Genomic DNA, 22400 nt, shown 5'->3' on the forward strand with positions numbered 1-22400 from the left:
GATGGTTTCACTGAAAGTTCAACTTATTTAAATGACACAGCATAAAAACAGAGCATAAATGACCTGAGACACTGAAAATAAAAATTCAGTGATCCAAAGATGTCCATCTAGCATGTTTACATAAAAATAAATAGGGCTGTTGATTTTACATGTGAATTTGGTGCAATTGCAACATTATCAAACACTATCTGCATTAACTATCAAGTAAAGCCTGTAGCCCTGCTACATCAAGAGCTCAGAGATTGTTCTCCTTCAGCAGCCCTGTAGCAGACCAACAGAGATAAATGTAATCACTGCACTTTGTTCTCCCCTGTGATATCCCACCTTCTTATTACTTCTAAACCGGTCTGCCTCTCAGTCCAAGATCAAAATCTTATTTTGTTGCACATTTGCTTTGGGTTTCAACCTTCTCCAATTTCAACAGGTAATCACAGCTCAGTGTTGTTGTCCTTAGACCTAAGACACATCAAGTCACAGTTACCTGTGCTATAGATGTAGGAAGTGTCAATATCATTGATGGTTGTCCTTTTAAGATTATCTAAAAATAAATCATGTATACTGAGAGGTTTAGGATTTGAAGCCAGTCTTAGATCAGTGAAATAAGTTAATTCTAGCAGTGCAAGTGAATCCTGCCCTGACATTTATGTATCTGTATTTTTTTTTTTTGATCCCTATAAGTTTGGCAAGTTTCAGCTCATCAAAAGGAAACGTTGATGATGACAAAGGTGGCCTTTAAGAAAGGCCTTTGACTGAAGACAAACCAAGGAAAGTAACATTTATCAAAGTCTAATACCAGGGCTGTTGAATCAATTAGAAAATGTCATTTATCAAGATATTCCACAATGCCAGACAACCCATGGCATTATTATGGATTTTTCTGCTAAAACAGTCTTGCCTGAAAAGCAGATATTTTTAGATATCAGTTTTTTTTTTTTTTTACTATCTAATGAAAGTAATAAATCATTCCTAAATTTAGTCTGTTATTTAAACAGGTCTTGAACTCAACCATAATCCAGTTTTCACTAAGGAAGATTTTCAGCAAATAATTTTACTTGTGCTTGAATTCATGACAAGTCAGATAAGCCTTTTGTGGGTCACTTGATTTTTTATAAATTTGCTATTTGTGATTGTGCTTTAAACTCACCACTAGCCAACAATACAGCCAACAATACAAGACAAGAAAAAATTGTGTTTCTTTACCTTCCTATTTTCAAATTAGCCCATCCATTCCATCTTCCGATACAAATTTATTTATAATTAATAGAGCTATATTTTTTCATTAGGTCAGATGATGAGTAAGGTATTATCTAGATTTTTTCTTTTAAGCAAATACATTTTTGAGAAGGAAAAAAAATCACCTTAAAGAAAAAAAAATACTCTATACACCACCCAAGAGAGAGGTTTTTAGTATTTATTACAATATCCACAGACACCCTATTGTGTCTGAAGAGTCAGTTATACTACTGCTGGAATCTAATCACAGACCAAATGAGCCCAAGCTAATTCCCACCCTGATTTCTGTACCTTTCCCGCTACTCATCATAATGAAACCAGAGCCACAACCATAACCACCACACTCATGTGGGGATAAAAACCCATGAGCACAAATGGATTGATCTGTCTCAAGAGCCACAAATGTTTGGTGATCTCATGGTATCTAGCAGCACACTAGAGAGGTTTCAGCTACACAATATAAGAATTAGACAACATAAAATTTAAGATCACTGTAGCGGATTTGACTCGAATCAGACAAATTAAAGAGTCGATCAGGACTGTGGTTGAAATATGAGCCAAATTCCTCAGGAAGGCAACCGGAGGTCATAAAACAGTTCTAGTGGCACAAGTCCCAAGCAAGATATCCAACCAACCCTTTCACAGAACAGCTTTCAACATTAACACCACTAGAACAATTATTGACCATTTCAATTCGGAGAAGAGATTGTCAAATTTGGGGCAAGTGAGATGCAACGTCAGACATCACTTGTAAAGTTGAGAGTTATACACAATATCCTTAAACACTTCCCCCACCTAGCAGAACCAGACTGAAATTCCTAAAGGTGGGGCCTTTGAACCTCTGGTCTCCACAGAAATCTTTGTCAAAAGATAATGACACAGAAACTGTCTTTTCTACATATATATAGACCAAGATGAACTCAAAAAGACTTATAAATGAATATCAGTCCATCGCTTCACTCCATATTCATTTATATTGTAAGGGAAACAGGTCAATTTAGCTCAAAGGGAATCATTTAAGATTTTAAAGGGAATTTGAACAGAATCACTGTTTCACGGCTGTTCACGGAGACGCGCCTGCAGTTCAGTGAACGAGCCGTTTAACATCAAATCTGCGCTGGATACTAATATCCAAACTATAGTGAAAACACTATCAATTAGCACAGTAACAAGATCGGCAGTTTAAGACATTAACTTGTAAGCACAAAACACAAGATACTTCTCTTTTCAATATGAATAAGGCTTTATTAGATAAATCTAAGACATAAACTAATCTAACACATAAACGCACGCACACACACATTCACACAAGTTGCAGGGAGGTCGAAAGTTAGGGAAAGATGAGTTTAAGAGAAAGGAAATATGGAATCCCAAGTTACAGCAATACGTTAAATTGCATAGACATGAACAACCATCAATCACGTAATTAGCGCTCGCATTGAGTTCCTCAATGGGGTTAAAATTATATTAGATACACCAGCACAACAAATATCTGGGAATACGTTGCCTTCGTTTGCTGTGAAAGGGACTCCCGTTGAAAGGGGTATCCCGGTGTCGCTGATTGGCTGGAAGTTCAGTTGGCTGAAGTGACGTCTTGGGGAGCCCGTGCTTGGGCGTTGGCTGAAGCTGGAGTTGTGTGGCTGGTCGCAGTTCAAACGCGCAGACGAGGTCGACGTTACAAAACTTAACTCAGAACACGAAACTCTCAAACGGAAAAGAAAAGAAATAAAGTTTGACGAGACTAGGTTGTGTTCCTTCTCATTGTGGCATAAGTAGCAGCAGGCAGGCACGCTGGAACCGCGCTCAAAGAACCATGATGACTAACCGCATGGCTAGATGCTACAAGCTAAAGCTAGGTAGCAAAGCTACAAGCTAAGAGCAGGCATGACTGATAGCACGAGCAAGGCTGGAACTAAAAGCAGACTAAAAGCCGACATGGCTAATAGCAGCAGCTAGGGACTAAAAGCAGACTAAAAGCAAGGCATGACTGATAGCACAAGCAATGCTAGAACTAAAAGCCGACATGGCTAATAGCAGCAGCTAGACTAGAACTAAAAGCAAAAATTTAATCGTATCCAAAGTATTTAAACTTTCCTGTTGGCCACCCCTCAAATGTTGCCTTGACCAATCAGATATGTTCTTGGGGTGGGTATCATAAATCATTTGTTTATCTTACCAAGCATGTGGTTCTTGCCTCACAGGGTCTAATTTTGGACATGATTCCTATAACATGATTATGATATATTTTACAAATAAATGATTGTCAGGACAATATCAAGCAAGAAAATGCGATTATTTCAATACTAGACATGACTATGTATCCTATAGTTATCAAAAGACATACACAATAAGTGATTATACATGATAGTCAAATGTGTGGGTTACACGTAAATGAATATGGAGTTAAGCAATGGAATGATTCATTCATAAGTCTTTTTTGAGTTCATTCTGGTCCATATATAATGTATAAAAAGGGTTTCTTTGCCATTCTCTGGCAAAGGACTTTTCTGTGAAGACAAAGGTTTAAAGCCCTTCCCCCTTAGGAATTTCAGTCTGGTTTCACTGGCTGGGGGGGGGAAGTCAATGCAAGTATTTAACTTGATCTCCTGGGTTTACATGTGATGTCCAGCGTTGCATTCCAATCACGAACAATAAATTTGACAATCTCTTCTTCGAATTAAAATTGTCAATAATTGTTCTATTGGTGTTAATGTTGAAAGCTGTTGTGTGAACAAGTTGGTTGGTTGGTTATCTTGCTTGGTTCTTGTGGCACTAGAACTGATTTATGACTTCCTGAGGAATTCAGCTCATGTTTCAATGCACACAGCTCTGATAGACTCTTTGATTTGTCTGATTTGACTCATTTCTGCTACAATATGTAACCCACACATTTGACTATCATGTTATAATCACTTATTGTGTATGTCTTTTAATAACTATTGGATAGCTTAATGATACATATTCATGTTTCATATGTATGTGCTTGAATCTGCTTGCTTGAAACAGTCATGACCATCAGTTATTTGTCAAATGTATCATATTCTTGTTATAGGAATCATGTCCAAAATTAGACGCTGCAAGTGCGGGAAAATTCCACATGCTTGATAAGAACATATGATTTATGATACCCCCGAGCCAAGACAATATCTGACTGGTCATGACAACATTTGAGGTGTGGCCAACAGGCCAGTTTAAATACTTAGGACACCATAAAATCTTGCTTTTAGGTTTTAGTTATGCTTCTTAGCTTTTGCTATTAGTCATGTTTGCTTTTAGTTTTAGCTATGCATTTAGCTTCTGCTATTAGTCATGCCTGCTTTTAGCTTTAGCTTTGCTTCTTAGCTTTAGCTTTTAGCCATGCTTTTAGTCATCACTGTTCTTTGAGTGCGGTTCCAGCGTGCTTCGGCCTGCACACCTGCCGCTACCTAGCCACGATGAGAAGAAACACCACCTAGTCTCGTCAAACTTTACTTCTTTTCTTTTCCATTTAATAGTTAAGTTTTGTAACCGAGTTCAACTTCAACCAGCCACACAACTCTGCGTCTTCAGCCAACGCCCAACCACGGGCTTCCCAAGACGAAACTTCAACGACTACTGAACTTCCAGCCAATCAGCGACATCGACAACAAAGGGAACACAGGCAATGTGCCTCCAGACTGATTTGCACTGGTGAATCTAATATAATTTTAACCTCATTGAGGAACTCAATGCGAGGGCTAATTAAGTGATTGATGGTGGTTCATGTCTATGCAATTTAACGTATTGCTGTAAACTTGGGATTCCATATTTCCATTCTCTTAAACTCATTCTTCCCTAACTTTCGATCTTCCTGCAACTTGTGTGAATGTGTGTGTGCGTGCGTTTATTTGTTAGATTAGTTTATATGTCTTAGATTTATCTAATAAAGCCTTATTCATATTGAAAAGAGAAGTATCTTGTGTTTTGTGCCTACAAGTTAATGTCTTAAACTGGCGATCTTGTTACTGTGCTAATTGATAGTGTTTTCACTATACTTTGGGTATTAATATCCAGCACAGCTTTGATGTTTAACGGCTCATTCAGTGAATCGCAGGGCGTCTCAGTGATCAGCGTGAAACAATGATTCTGTTCAAATTCCCTTTAAAATCTTAAATGATTGCCTTTGAGCTAAATTGACCTGTTTCCCTTAAATCACGCACACTTTAAAAAGCAGCAGTATGAAAATGATGCAATGAAATTTAGGTATAATTGGGTCTATCTATAAAAAAAAAAAATCTTAAGTAGTGGATAAATGGATCGTGTTGATCTATGATCCGTATGGACCGAGCCCCAAGCTTTGGCAACATGTGATCCGTGGATCAATTGCAAAATTTAACCATAATATAAGTTTATCATTTGTTTGTATTTACACAAGCAAGCAAATTTTAAACAATTCCAGAGAGAAAAAGTAAAAGGGAAAAGATTTGTTACTTTGTGCTGTTCTGTATGCGCACAGCCGCACATATGCATTTCAGACGAATACTACCAGCCTTACTTTATTTGTAACATATTCTGTTGTATTTAACTATGCTTGTAATTTGTGTATTTGTTCTTATTTTTACTGACTGTTCTCTTGTCTCTTTAATCATGTTGAAACTTTTTTAGTTAATCTTGTAGTATTTGCTGTGGTATCAAAGAAGTACTTCGCTTTCAATAATAAATGGAAAGCAAGTTAAATTGAAATATTTTTCTTTTCTTGCTTATCCAAAAAAATGATTTAATCCGTGGATCAAAAACCATAATGTGATCCGTTGAACCACTAATCTCAAGCATAACAAAAAATCTAACTACATCAACTTAACTGAAAATAAAGTTAGACTACTTAAAAACATTTCCAAAAGGTAATGTGCTAGTAGAGAAGAACCTGAATTTAATAATCACTGTTAAGTTGACAGACCCTGTACCTCAACTGACAGAGTGATTTAGTGTTTAAGTGACATCTGCTAAATTACTGGCATGCAATTTTAGCAGCCTAGCATGGCACTGAATTATAGGCTTTCAGTCATAACCAAAGTACTGCAGATACAAAAGTGAAAGGACCAATACTTTGTGTCCTGCAATTACAAGTGACAACACCAAACCTATTTTACGTCATGAATGTAGCCTCAGACTTTGAAATCATTATGACCTTTGACCTCAGACACATCATAATAATCTAATGACAAAGCACTGCAGTTCTCTCTAGTGTTGAACAATTACTTTGATTTGGCTCTGATATTGTCCCAAACCCCTCACTGATGAAAAGCAAGCTTACAGATTTATGTTTTGTTTAATATTTAGTAGATGGGCTGCAGTTTACCTTTCATCCTGACTGCTTTCAGTGAAGCACTTCATTTAGGCTACATAAATATTTCAATGTTCCTCATTAATGATTTGAACCATGGATGCACAATCAATGTGTTTCCAATAATTACAGTTTATTCAAAATGTATATTCGCCTGCTCACTCATTTATATATTTACACAAACAAATTACACTGTTAGACATGTATACCCATTCTGTTGATGTAGTGGCTCATGTTTTCCTGATAAAATTTCACAGCCACTAGTGCTGACATTTTTTGCCAGCTCTATATTCATGTGAATAGTCCCTGAGTCCTGACCAAGACATTCTAATGAAAATAAAGGACAATTTTTAAATCCCTCTCTGACCTAGAGTCAGTCAGCTTACATTCAAAATAGCTCAGGTGTGATTTTAATAGTATTCCCTAATTTGATATTTCCCCTTTGGATAGTAGGTAGTTTATTCACAATAGGGATGAGCACTATACATGTCGTATGGAAATTTGAACAGAGAGGATCATTCAGATGGGATAGATGGCTTCTATCTGTGTCCTTCCAGTGCATGAGACAATAAATCACAAGTCTGCTGCACCTATAAAGATGAAAAACACAATGAAGGACAAGGTACTGTATGCATGCCACGCAGTAAACTTCAGTCATGTGTGCGGTCCAAAAAACATACTTCTAGGGGAACATATGGGGAACTGCCATAATGGTCCACCCCTAAAAATATTACTTTAAGCATAGAAAACATAATTTGAGAAAGATATGCCACATTAAAGCTTTACTACTCATGTGAACTCAACTTTGCTTTCAAACTATAGCTTTGATTTAATGCAATTAAGCAACAGAAACACTGTACCTAAATCAGGGTCAGATATTGATGAGAAATACACAATATTTGATTTAATAGCTGTAAAGCTCAGAGGATTTTTTTTTTACATAGTCAAAACTTGGCCTTGACACCAGTCTGATAACAAATATGATTGCATTCAAGCCAATCACCATTTGGACTGCAGCCAAAAAACAGCATAATTTTGGTTTGTGTGATAGAAAACTTATAAAAGCAAAAAAGATGCAAAAAATTTAGTTATCAAACATTGCTCTTTAATAAAAAGGTTATTTCTGACACTGACCTAATGTGTAAGGTGATATTGTAAAGCACTTCATTACTATTTGTCACCATTGGGTTAGTATAAAAACATTGCCTATATTTCAGAATCAGAATCAGAATCAGAATGAGCTTTATTGCCAGGTATGTTTACACATACGAGGAATTTGTTTTCGTGACAGAAGCTCCGCAGTACAACAGAATGACAGCGACAGAACATAAAACACATAATAAAAGAATAAAAAATACAAAAAAAAAAAAAAATACAAAAAAAAACAATACAAATTTTAGCATGACTCGAGCAAAAATTCTTTATCATCTGCCAATGCCTTCAATAGTAAGTGTTGCCATGAGGTCCCCAATCAGTTTATTATAATTCAAAAGGTAGATTAACCTTTAAATGAACACATTGCGCTTCTGGCTTGAACACAGAATTGTTTAGTGAACTAGTTGGTATATGAATAATCAACATTTAGAAAATAGGAAAAAAAAGCTGAAACCTAATACTGTACATGAAAAACACTGTAGAAGAGGTAGAAGTTTGAGAACTAATTTAATGTTTGAAAAAATGATCAACATCATTTGTATTGCAGTACAGTGTTTATGATCTACTTCATTCTACTGAAGTGATAACAGAATATTCCTGAACTCTTTTGTCCTCTTGTAGTTCTGTGACTCCTAAATGCAGCATCAAAACCACCAGAATTAACATGACCCTTGGTGTAGGTGCAGGTTAAATCAACAAAAAAGCTGACAAACATCCTCCTGGGATGGATAAGAGAGTGAGAGGCGGGTGGAGCCCACTGTAGGTCAAACTCTGAAAAACTTAAGCACTAGAACAAAAGAAAAGGGCAATTGTGATCGAAACTTGGAAAGCACAGAAAAGAAAGAGTAAAATAGCTGGAGGCACTCCAAAAAAAAAAAAAACAGTGATTTTGTACCACTCACAGCAGATCGGCGAAAGTGTGTGTATATAATCTAGAACAGGGATAGGCAACTTTGATAGTGATGAGGGCCAGCATTTTTTCTCCTTTATACCAAGGGGCCAGACTACTAATCCACATCCACACACCTTTTAAACATTCTTACTTGAAGGAAATTAAAGAATAACTAATGCCATTTGTTTTTAAAGATTTTAAGTATAAAACCTGTAAACATGCTAATGTAAACATCTCAATTACATTGTCTGTACATTTGAAACAAACAGAATGTACAGGGGTCCTTAAGAGGACAGTTTAAAAAAAAGACTTATAAAAATATATATATATTTAAAATGGTACCATAAAATAACCTGGTATCTGCAGGATTTTTTAAATCAAATTTAAGACCTTTAAATACCTTTTTAATATCTGATTTTCACCTTTCAGCCTTTAAACAATTTTTAAGAAAAGTGATGAGTCATAAGTATCAATTATTACATTAATTTAAACAATTATTATCAATTATTTATTATGTTAAATAACATATAAATATATCTTAGTGCCTTAATTGTTTAGATTTTTATAATCCATTAGCTTTTTGTTGATCCACTGGTTCACATTTAAAAATAGCAGATGGGCTTATTAAAAAACAAATTCATTCTCTGCCAGCAGGTTTAACTTTCAGAGCGGCAGAATGTAGTGGATCCCACAGTAACCACAGTACACAAAGCTGTCGTGCAGCGCTCAAGTTTATTCAGTGAAATCATAGCCTTTTGAAGTTTAATTGACATATTAATCCATGTAGCAATTATTTTCTTTGCGTCCCCAAATACCTCTTATAATTTAGAATTTCTGTACCATTTGAGTTTTCATGGCCTTAAATGTAAACAATTTAACTGAAAATGCTTTAAGGACCTGCAGAAACACTAATAAGAACATAGTTCAGTGCAAACGTTTCTGTCATGCATATGGCAAAATGCTTTTGTTAACTATGAATTTTTCCTTTGAAATTTGAGGTGAGCAGTTGTGCGATTTAAATAAAGTACAGATTTCCAAACAACCCAAACATAATGGCATCCTGTTGAACTTGTTAAAAAGATAATCTATTTACCATCTTGACTGGAAAATACTGTTTTCATGGTAATTTTTTATTTATTATTTGCTAATGTTAGTGAATGTTTACATTAGAGTGCAAACACTTCGCTGAAATTAATACGGGGACCAACTGGAAAGTAGCGACCTCTCCTGGTGGGAGATACTGTACTATTAACATCATAAACAGGAAAACGACGAAACAACGAACTTGGGCACGTAAAAGATGCGATATGTGAACGGCATCTTAGGAAGTGTGCATTGTGAAGGGCGCTCTGAAGATCGGCAGCGCAGGCAAAGGATTAAAATCTCTATTAAAACAGATGTCCAAATGAGCGTAGCGGTACGCTAAAAGCGCATTCTGGACGCACGGAGAGGTGGCGGTACGCTCAAGAGCTATATTTGGAAGTGGCGGTACTGAGTACCAGTGCGTACCGGCCAACTTAAAGCACTGGTATGCATACAGTTGAATGGCTAGCCTTTCAAATTATACTCCATTGATATTGTGTGCGAATGGAGGCGATCGACACATACACTCTAGAAAGCTTCATCCATGTCCAGAGTCTGCTGTATTTTTCTAAAACCAGCCTAAACTTAGCTGGTTAAGGCTGGTCTCCCAGCTTGGTCAAGCTGGTTTTAGCTGGTTGTTCCAGCTGGTCTCCCAGCCTGACAAGCTAAGGAAGTTGTCAAAACCCCTCTAAAACCAGCCTTCTGACCAGCAAAAACCGCCCTGGATGACCAACTAAAATCAGTCAACCAGCATAGGCTGGTTTTAGCGGGGGTTTTATTTTTATGTGGGAAAAATGGTAAAAAGCCACTCAGATGGCAAAGTAAATTTGCTCAAAGATTGTTAATACACACTGAAAACTAACATTGCCATGTCATTTTCAACACAAAAATTGGTAAAAACTCTTAATATTAATTCCAACAATTCCAATTTATGTACCCTTTTTCCCATTGTATTGTCACAGGTTGGAAAGGCGCATTTATTCCTCAAACACAATAGATCCATTATTGTAACTCAGTTTAATCATGGCACATCTGGTTACACAAACAGTACAAATGGCTTGTGAAAAAGCACACATTGTCTATATGACACTTTCTGTTGTGGAGAGATTGCTAAACTCATATGTTTTCATCATCAGTGCTTGTTCCACCTTCAGTGAGCATGCAGAGACTGCACAAATTAAATAAAACACCAGGCAGAAAGTGTAACCCTAAATGGGAAAAGCTCTGTTTTGGGACTTAAAGCTCTTAACATCTGGCAACCACAAGCATGAACGCCAGTGAAGACTTGTTATCAATGCAAGATAACGCTGATCCAAATTAAAAACAACGTTTCAGGATAAATAACGAGCCGGCCAATATCGCGACGATTACTTTTAATTAATTGAGAAAGGTGGATACCGTTATAGAGATTAAAATGTGATTAATCGTGCAGCCCTACTAGTAAATATTCATATTTAACCTTGAGGTCAAAACATATTGTGCATCTCAGAAGATAAAAACTGTATGCATTTTCCTGACATGCAACTCCTTTGTTATAGTTTTAAATATTGAACTACCATTTTCAGCTACAGTATATTAAATCCGGCCTGAACACATTTTGCTGCCGGTGAAAATAAATAAGTAGTTAGAGTAATTCTCTAAATGTAAATATTTTAGTTAGCTACCAAATAAATCATGCAATGATGGTGACCACAGTTTTTACAATGCTTCCGAAGGTCTAACACTTATGACTAACACATAATATCTCACATGTTCAAATGTTATTATAAGTGGTTTTGCTAATGTTGCAGAATGTACTAAAGATTCTGATGAGACCAGATATTACCTTGCATCTTCATACGCTTGCATATCCTTAGAATACATGGAATTTGAATGACAATAGTGCTGAAAATTAAGCCTTTATACCTAGGCCTATATCTTGAATATATAAGTCTATGCTTATACCATGCAAACTCTTTTACAGACTTCACATTAAAGGATGAGTCTAGGCACTGCACTGATCATTATGAAGAGGTGGTGATGAAAACCTGAAAAAAGCCTGATCAGCCCACGTTACTTCTACTTTAGACTAATGAAGTTAAATTCACTCTTCACCATCAAAAATAAATAAATATTTACACAGTGAAAGCACATATAGGAGCACAATGAAAGCAGTCGCAGCAAGCTCATATTATTTTCTGCACACTTATAAGTAGGGGTGTAACGGTACGCAAAAATCACGGTTCGGTACGTACCTCAGTTTTAAAGTCACGGTTTGGTTCATTTTCGGTACAGTAAGGAAAAGAAATGCAAAAATTAAACTGAAGGTTGTTTATTACTATAAACTTTATTTAACAATTTGTTTACAATTTTTTTAAATACTTTTTTAATAAAATATATATAAAATAAAAAAAGAATAAGAAATAAAATATTGCTGCAAAGTTCTCCTTTAAATAAAATACTCTGTCTCAAACCAATATCTTATAATAAAATATAATGAAAAATATAAATAAATAACTATGATTACAGTGCAGCATTACCTATCCCAGCTTGTAGGCCTGCTCATATTAAAAAAAATATATATATATATATAACTTTTCCTAAGTGTAAAATGCAGCATCAACAGTTTCAGTTTTTAAACCTGCTCAGATTTCGTTATTGCGTTGGACCGATCAGAATTAAGAGCAAAGGTCTGTTTAAATGCCGATGGGAGTTGCATTTGAATTACAATCGTTTTTTTCCTAGTTGTAGTGATGTTATCACTCGCGTGATGCCTTTTGAAAACCTCAGGACGGTGACACACTGGCATATTGCACCTGTCAAACAGTCTATTTTGCCGTCAATACTGTTGACGGTGTCCTTTATCAGTAGGCTTTATATTTATGCTCAACATGAAGTTTAGATATTGTTGTCGTGAAGACCAGATCCTGGTCTGTTGGCGGTGTCCCTCTGTCACCTACAGTAGCAGCAGCGCTAGCGCCGCGTCAGGCATGATTCTGGTGTGTAAAGACACAGAAAACACGAGGCAGCAGAAACGCACGCTCACGCCACGCAGCCAGTCCATTACGAATACATGTACCGTTACACCCCTACTAATAAGTATAGCTAAGAGTTAAAGGATTAGTTCACTTTCAAATGAAAATTTCCTGATAATTTACTCACCCCCATGTCATCCAAGATGTTTACATCTTTATTTCTTCAGTCGTAAAGAAGGTTTTTGATGAAAACATTCCAGGATTATGTTCTTTAAGTATGGCCCACTGATCATATTAGACTCGAATGATCAATTATAAAACATTTGAAAAGCAAGTTATGAGACTGCTTTCAGTTTATGATGTTAATATTTAGTATTAATAGTATTTTCGACCAGAATAGGTTGCTAGTTTCCAGCCGCACCCTGTATTAATTTTAGCGTAGTGTGTACTCTAATGTAATACCAGACACAATACCAGATGAGGAATAAGGGTCTTATCAAGTGAAACGATCAGTCATTTTATTAGACTCTTAGACCCCACACCCTTATTCCTCGTTTGGTATTGTGTAGAACCCTTTGAAGCTGCACTGAAACTGTCATTTTGACCTTCAACCATTTGGTAGCCGTTTAGTCCACTATAAGGAGAATAATCCTGTAATGTTTTCATCAAAAACCTTAATTTATTTTCAACTGAAAAAAAAAACTTAGACATCTTTGATGACATGAGGGTGTTTAAATTTTAAAAGTTTGAAAGTGAACTAATCCTTTAATAATGCTCAAGGTTACACTCTCTAGGTACTTACTCTTGCCTGATTTATTCCATCAAGCCTTCTGAAGGCCCTATATGAGACATGTTTTTCTTTTTTTTTTTAAACAATGATCAATCTGTAATTTCCTTATTTATCAACACATATTTAATTAGGACCTAATAACAGTTTCAGGCAGAGAATCATAATTTTGCACACACAAAAAAAAAAACAAGAAGGTTGGGCTTTTTATTTTTACTGAATTTCATCTGTAAGTGTTCAGTCCATTAGTTTCATTTAAATGTAAATTTGAGCAGTGAGCAGTACTGCATTGGCACAATGTTAGCATACCTGAGCTGGTGATGGATTTTTATAACTGTGGGGAAAATACACAGAACCTCTATCGCTTCCAGAATCCAGATTGGCTGTTTTCTGTCATTGGGCGGTCCACTGGTAGAGTTTGGTGATTCGACAATTTCACTGCTAAAATTAGCTTGTTACTACTAAAACTGCATTGTATACGGGTGCAATCATTTAAATTCAATCTAAATACTTTAGCACAAGACAAAAAAACTAAAAGATGAAAAGAACGCAGTTCTAATCATGCCACCTAGACTTTTTCTGTGTCCATCTGCTCAAGTATAAACCATACTTATACACAATGCACAATCAAATACTTCAACAACTAACATTGAACAATACTTGGCTGTGTTTTTTGGACCAAGTGCCAACTGTAGTTTGACTTACTTATATACAATATATGTTAGCAATAACCACATTAACTACATCTGTTAGTCCAACTTCACAAAAAAAAAAAAAAAAAAAGACAGAGAGAGAGAGGGAGAGAGAACGGTATGATTCCAGTTAAACTAAATGGTTTTATGTGACATTTAAATTTGAAATTATCATTTTAGTCTGACTGAAATGTAACTTTTGCATGTAAATGTACTTTATGAATTAGAAAATAAAAGCAAAAGTGTAGTCACATCGCTGCCATAAGTGTATGGCAAAAGTAAACAACTTCTAATGAGGATCATCAGCAGAGAGATCTTGCTGAAAGTGATTTGAAAAAGGCCATGTATTGTCATAGCACAGATCTTTATATTCTTACTGAGGTGTATGCCTGTGTGAGAATGAGAAAACCCTGCAAACATACCTTTTCAATAGTCAGAATGAGTTAAGGCACCTCTATGTATCCACACTTTATCTTTCTTTTTTCAAGCTTGTGCTAAACCCTTAATTTACTCATGTCTGCACAGTCTGTGCCGCCTTCTGCTAGAGAAAAAGAAAGCGAACCATCGCGTGCCATTATGTGGAATCCATGTGGCACGCATGCTCGAATGGATGCATTGAGAACCCTTTTAAAGTTTCATATAGGCCCCATTGGGCTTGCTGAGAGCAGTGTAGCACGCAAGAGGTCTCAGTTCCTGACCCTTCACGTGTGTTCCATCATTGTGAAGATATGATGTTCATCCACACTGATCTCTGAAAAGCAAAATCTAACAAGCTTCAAGACATCCCAGACAAAAATAACAAGTTGCCGTGGCTTACAAGATGACCTTCTGTACATCTTACACAGACTTAAGGCATCTCCAGTCTTTTGTGACAACTGGATAATTTTAAAAATGAGTTTAAAAAAAAGGATTGTATTCACAAAGTTCAATGTTTTATCAAATATATTCAAAAAGTTAACATTTAAATTTATATAAATTCATATTTTAAAAAGTTTTCCATGAACATGGAACTCTGCAATAATAATAGTAATAATAATAAATGTTTTTTTCTATTATTAATAATATGAAACATATAATACGTAGCTATACAATTTACAATACCAACACCTTTCTTACACTTACGCGTCATATTTTCCATTACATATTATCATTATTATTATTATATGAAAGTGAAAGTGACGTGACATTCAGCCAAGTATGGTGACCCATACTCAGAATTTGTGCTCTGCATTACTATAATTACACAACTACCATCACATCACCTGACAGTCCATCATCTTCACCTTAATCCACACATGTCAAGTGTAGCCTACAGTATGTAAAAAGGCAGCAGGACTATACTGCTGAACAGTGCATTTCACTTCATGTTATTTCAAGTGATATTAAAAATCGAATGGGCTAACACAATGAACTCAGTATAAAGGAGTACTTCACTTCATTTAATTCTGTCATCATTTACAAAACCCTCTTCTTGTTCCAAACCTGCATGAGTTTCTTTCTTCTGTTAAACACAAAAGAAGATATTTTGAAAAATGTTAGTATCTGAACAGTTGATGTGCACAACTGACTTCCAAAGTAGGAAAAAGAAAAGGTTGTGTAAGGTTGTGTAAACGATTGCAGAATTTTCATTTTGGATGTGAACTACTCCCTTAACAGCTGCATTTAGTGAATTTAAGTGTCACAATAATGATATTTGGTACATGTGAGTTAGGAGAGAGAGGTATTTAAATATACGGCCGCCTGTTGAACGTGGACTTTCTATTAAAAAGCTTAATGCTCTCCAGCTCTTCTTCTCCATTTGTTCAGTTTGTGTTTGTTTGTTTTTGTTTTAATAACGAACCTGTCACGGGTGGTGTGGACAATCTACTGCTTTCTTTCAGAACAGAAAGTTATAAACAGTCCATTTCACTGTCAGTCTAAACAGTGTTTACATCCCACAGTTAAAATATATACAGTATAAAAATATACAGCCAAAACACCATTAAAACAAAAATGCTCGCGTAGTAGCTACCGTATATATTCGTATTAAAAACTGCGCTGTTAGAGTCAGTAGTTTTTCTGACATGAACTCTTAACGCCACTGCGTTCAAGAGCGCGTGGGCAAAGCGGGAAAACAAAAAGGTCTCATAAGATTCTCTATTAAGCATAAAAGTTGAAATAATGACAACATGATATTTAGTATTTTATAACACTGTAAATGTCACAGCGTATTTTCTCCCACGTACAGCTCTTACCTCGACCGCTGGCGCTTGTTGCACAGAGCGCGAGAACCAAGATGATCTCCAAAAATCGCCGACGTCCCTTCACAGTACTTCCCATTTCTTTCTGTTTCTCTCTGTTTTGACAGTTCCTTATGTTTTGCTCAAACGGTCTCTCTCACTTTAATGTTCTGACATCTCTTTAAAAACCTCATCAGACATCATTCCTGTCCGCCGAACTTCAAACACCGCACCCGCTTGTGCTCTGCTTGAGAGCCTTGTTCTAGTGCACTGAGATACTTGCTGAGACTCAAGTATACCCGGCTGCAGACTTGCAGGTGCAGCACGCTCACTAGCCGAGCCGGCCAATGGCGCATCGTGGTGGGCGGAGTCACGTTCACCACACGCATCAGTACCAGTCAGATGGGAATATTCGTGGGCTCAGGACTATATACCGTGAATTTTGATGTAGCTTTTGTAGTGCGTCCGGAATCTAATAGGTAGAAATATTGCTACATTGTCAAAAAAAAAAAAGTTAACTTCAGCAAAAAAACTTTTTAATGCTTAAAGACCTTGCCAGCTGCTGGATTGCCTCAAATTTATTTATATATATATAAAAAATAGTTTGACTGCCTCTCCCTATATTTAATAAACAATTTATTTCAGTATTTAATGGTACAAAAATGTTTATTACTTTATCTATATAGGCTATGTGAACATTTATAATTGGATGTAAGAGTGTACTGCTAAACCCGAAAAACCGATGCAACCTGTTCTTGACTTGAAAATGAGTCAGTCTTTGTTCGGTGTTCATCTTCTGTTCTCTCTTCACAGCAGTTCAGTCAGTGTACTGTTTGAGTACATGAATTACTCCGGGATATTGGTTTATTTTGACTCAGAGAGAGTGTAAGTCAGCCACGTTAAAAAAGTTAACATCTTTAGAAATTTGTGGATTATACTTATTGGAGACGCGAACCGTTTCAAACAATTCAGTTCGGTTTGGTGAACTGGTTCAACCAGTTCACTAAGAAGAACTGGTTAAATTGAATTATTCGCTTGCGAAATGGATATCACTACACTACAGTGTTGTGAACGGGCTTACAACAGACCCGGAAGAGAAGACAATGCACACAGTGTGTGTGTGTTCACTGCTGTGTGTGTGCCCTTTGGATGGGTTAAATGCAGAGCACAAATTCTGAGTATGGGTCACCATACTTGGCTGCATGTCACGTCACTTTGTCATAAATATATATATATATTGTGACGAGTCAGCTGCCTCCTCCCTGATTATCACCGGCACCCCGTCCTAAATCGCCGCCCTTCACCAGGCTCCCGACTGGAGTGGGTGTGTGAGAGGAGGGGCGCTGGACGAGTCAGGGCTGGCGGCGTGTGATGGGGCACACCTGAAGGAAGTGGAGCCTCATTACCGCCGCTGTTTAAAAGCCCAACGCGCCTCTCCTCAGGAGACCGGTCTCTTCCCCGTGCATGCACACTGGTGTCCTCGTGGGTCCAGGAAGGGTGCGTTGAGGGACTCCCGCGCCACCAAGACGTGAGCTGCCGGACCCGCGATCCGGATGGGAACCGCACCCGTATACACGGCCGACGGGCCAGGATGCCGGGCCGTCCATCCCCTACCAGCGCCGCGGCCAACGAGAGAGACGCGGCCGCTAGGAGAAGCCGCCGCCCCTCGCGCCCCGGACCAAGGAGGGGAGCGCGTGCGGCCGCCGGACTCCGCCCCTTACCTGGACCCTTCCTCCCGTGACACTGGTGGAGAATGCGGGCAAGGCGGAGCCTAGACAGCGCAGTTGGGAAACGTCTGGTGACGTCACTCCCTCTCGCTTGCAAACGTTCGTGAGAACCCAGACTGGGACGGAGGAAAACTGGGGACAGCCTCCCAGCCACACAAGGGGTAAGTGACTTCTCCATTGTCATTTTACCCTGTGGTTGGTTGAGACTGTCACTAAAACCCGGTTTCTCTGTCCCTGTTCTGGTGCGCTGCGAGAGGGAGGACCGCCCGGAGAGGAAGCCCCGCCCACTCCGACCGTTTGGAGCCTGGTTGAGGATGGTAGCACTCCCGTGTGGGCGGCGCCCTGATGACGGGGATGTCGCTTGGGAGGGGGAATGTGACGAGTCAGCTGCCTCCTCCCTGATTATCACCGGCACCCCGTCCTAAATCGCCGCCCTTCACCAGGCTCCCGACTGGAGTGGGTGTGTGAGAGGAGGGGCGCTGGACGAGTCAGGGCTGGCGGCGTGTGATGGGGCACACCTGAAGGAAGTGGAGCCTCATTACCGCCGCTGTTTAAAAGCCCAACGCGCCTCTCCTCAGGAGACCGGTCTCTTCCCCGTGCATGCACACTGGTGTCCTCGTGGGTCCAGGAAGGGTGCGTTGAGGGACTCCCGCGCCACCAAGACGTGAGCTGCCGGACCCGCGATCCGGATGGGAACCGCACCCGTATACACGGCCGACGGGCCAGGATGCCGGGCCGTCCATCCCCTACCAGCGCCGCGGCCAACGAGAGAGACGCGGCCGCTAGGAGAAGCCGCCGCCCCTCGCGCCCCGGACCGAGGAGGGGAGCGCGTGCGGCCGCCGGACTCCGCCCCTTGCCTGGACCCTTCCTTGATGAACACTGCCCGACCTACACAAATCCCGCAGCACGACGAGGACACCAGATTCCCTGTTATTTTGGACACTTTCCCCCTTTTGGCCACTTTTATTCCCTTTGTTTTATGATTTCTGTTAATAAAAGCCTCTCCGAGGCCTGACGCCACGCCCACTGTGTCTGTCTTGTGCTCCTCCCGTGACTATATATATATATATATGACAGATACTACATGTATACTAAAAAATGACTGCAAATTCAGTATAGCTCTATAAATAAATAATATTGATTAACTTATGTTTCAGACAAAACCACTCAAGCTCTTTCATATATTTCTTATCCGTCAATTAAAATAGTATTAAATTAAATCAAAATACAAAGGATCCATGTTGCCAAGCATTGCACTGGAATACAGATTCCACTCTACTCCAGCTAAACCCCACTTCAGTTTTTTATGCCCATTTCATGCTCCCAGCATGTAAGAGAGACAAATCCTGTTACTTTATTTGCCAGAGAGAACACAGATGTTTAGACTTTCAAAAAACCTAGGATGCTGTGAATATAGTATACAGTGCAAAATCCTACTGCTGTCAGACTAAACTTTAGGAACGTATAAATTGTTGTATGATATAAAAATGTAATACTGGCAAGCCTTGTAAATTCTGTAAATCAAAATCTACAGAACTGTAGAATCACTTAGCACTAATAAATGTATATTATAAATGCTCATATAGCATTGTGTAATGTAGCCCACTAATGGAGGAATGTGCAAGCATACATTATGGTTTTATGCTATAGATTCACAATAATGCAATAATCTCCCCTTTAGTTAGATAGAGGCACTGAGTAAGAAACAATTTACATATCCAATAGACATAAATGATGCACATGGGGGGCAATATTACATTTGAGAAAGCAATTCAAATGTATAATGTGAATAACCTTTCATAGTGGGCGGCATTTAGAAACATAACGTTTTTCTCTAAACCAAGTTATGCAAAAGAGGAATATCATGCATTCATTGTTTACTACCAGAGGAAAACTGCATTACAAAGTTTGACGAAAAAAGAGTTGGTATGCGTATTTGTGGAAGTTTGTATAATATTGTGCTTCAGGGGAAGTTTTATTTCACATGAGGAAAGGTAGGAGTCAATATTTAAATAGACATATTTCTATAGGACATATAATATACATAATATTTAAGTTTGTTCAAGTTCAAAACCAACAAAGTTAATGTCATGACTCAATAAATGTCACACAACTCTAGGCCTATGTCCTGCACATGCACAAGCAAGCCAAGCTTTAAAAACCTTTCATAAAATCTTATTGATAATTAAGGTTCCTCACAACACGAGCAACTGTACATGATTCCTATAGAATTAGTTGTCCTAGGTTCACCTGAGGCCAATAAAAGTCTTGCAAGACTTTCTTTTGTTACATGTCATTGTTTCAGTGAAGACAGTTTCCAGCAGGCCCTAAAATGTCTTTGTTTTTCTCAGCTTTTTATGGTAAGCTGAAATGTAATCTTTCAGAGGATGAATTACAGAGTGAGTTGAGTATTATTCACCATTTTTATCAAATTGTAAAGATGAGTAGGGCAGCAGAAAGCACTGCTTGCATGAGCATGAAACAGAAGAATAGTGTTGAAATACTAACAAGCCAGCTGTTATATATGCTTGGGGTCATTTTCCATCATTATACTTACAGCTCTGAAGATATACATATATGAATCAGCCTTTGGGGCTTTGAAGTAGCTCTCTAAACAGTAAGTTTAATCAGTAAATACTTTTCTTTGTTCTAAAGGCGTTCTAACTGGCCCACTTTGCTACCTTTCGCATGAGTTGTAATATCACAAAAATGTTGAAAATACAGTAAGAATAAACAACGGAATGCATCAAATGAGCCATGGGCAATATATTCAAGAAGGCAGAAATTTTAATGGGCAATGAGGCAGTGTTTTTGACAGTCTACTCATTTATCAAATTCATGCACAGAAAGTACTTTTTTCTCCATTTACTGATGAGATAAAACAATTGTTTTCTGAATCCCTTAAAACTTCACACGGATTTAGACAATACAAATATAATACGTTTCCTCTCTTTGCATTCAGCCAACTTATTACATTTGTGGTGTAGTTTTATTGATGTTTTGAGGAATTGTCATATCCACAAATGATAAATTAATCTAAAATGTCTTTGAAGGCATGCTTTTGTATGATTTCAGTGGACCACATGGTTGACAGCTAGGAAGCGGAATATATATATTGGTTTACTGACACCAGAGACTAGACTACAACAGATAACTTTAAAAGGTCTAACCTTTTGTCACAGAGATTCTGTCCTGTCTGCAGTAAACATTTGCTATTGGAGAGGTCTAGCCTCTTAAGCGGCCCTAAACTTGCTCTGTGGTTAATCTCCTCAGGGTAAGTAAATGGAGTAATTGAATTGCAGCTGGCAGAGCGGAACAATGGAATGAAAATCTGGCATCCGAGCCAAACCCCTGAGCAGAGGAGGCAAACTGATAGTCAGCACTTAGAGGTAATCCAAGGAGGCATCAATATCTGCCTTCATTCTGAGATCTCTGATGGCAATTCAGAATTGCCTTTCCTCTTGTGACTCCTAAGCATACAGTATATTAAAGGAACAGTTCAGTCATTTTCAGAAAATTTACTCACCCATGTCATTCCAAACCTGTATGTCTTACTTTCTTCTGTGGAACACAAAGATTATTTTGAAAAATGTTTGTCCATACGCTCTCAAAAAAAGAAATTAGGAGTTGTGTACTATGTCTGCACCACGAGCGGGCATGGGTTCCCGTTGAAATTGAACAATATTAGAAAATAAAGTAATTTAATACACTTATAATATGGTTACAACTCAAGACATTGTTCAGATGTTGTTTTTCCAAGACATCTGTCAGGTTTTTGTCATTAAAACGATCTTGTATGTAGGACTAATTTCTTATGTACCTCATTCAGCGCCACCATTGCCAATTCCAAAACGTAACTTTAAAGCAACTGATAGCAAACTGACAGTTATTAATGCAGTCATTAGAGAGAGTATGTACAGTATACATGTACACACACACACACACACACACACACACTAGTGGGAAACTTCACTGATGTTAATCAAACGAAACAATTTATTAATAAAATATATGATCTGAGAAGTGGGCCACAGTCTATCCCTTCTATCGCTAGTAGCTTCTAACATAAACAATGCCTCTGTCTGAGATATTGCATTTCTTCAAAATTGAGCACATTATAGACAGATCTGTCATTCAGTTTGCACATATAATAATCACAAACATTAAAAAGCGTCAAAAATAATTAACTCACAATTTGTTCAAATGATTTAATATGAAAGAGATTGTCTACAATAATTCCACATCTTTAAGCGTCCATAAAGATTCTAACTCTCTTCCATTTTTTAAGCCTTTCTGTCACTGCCAACATTTCCCTAACTTATTAAAACACTTGGATCGGTGAGATCACACAAAGGC

General features: G+C 37.9%; 1 protein-coding gene across 1 annotated transcript in view; it reads right to left on the reverse strand.

Moving 5' to 3' along the window:
- The window catches only part of LOC128009701 (netrin receptor UNC5D-like), a 159525-nt gene extending 142946 nt beyond the window's left edge, over nt 1–16579 (reverse strand). Inside the window, exon 1 of the mRNA XM_052592966.1 lies at nt 16333–16579. Coding sequence (XP_052448926.1) covers nt 16333–16417 — 85 coding nt within the window. The 5' untranslated portion in view covers nt 16418–16579. The remainder of the gene's footprint in view (nt 1–16332) is intronic.
- Between the last annotated feature and the right edge of the window lie 5821 nt (nt 16580–22400).

Source organism: Carassius gibelio, chromosome A5 (genome assembly GCF_023724105.1).
Source record: "Carassius gibelio isolate Cgi1373 ecotype wild population from Czech Republic chromosome A5, carGib1.2-hapl.c, whole genome shotgun sequence".
NCBI lineage: Eukaryota > Metazoa > Chordata > Actinopteri > Cypriniformes > Cyprinidae > Carassius > Carassius gibelio.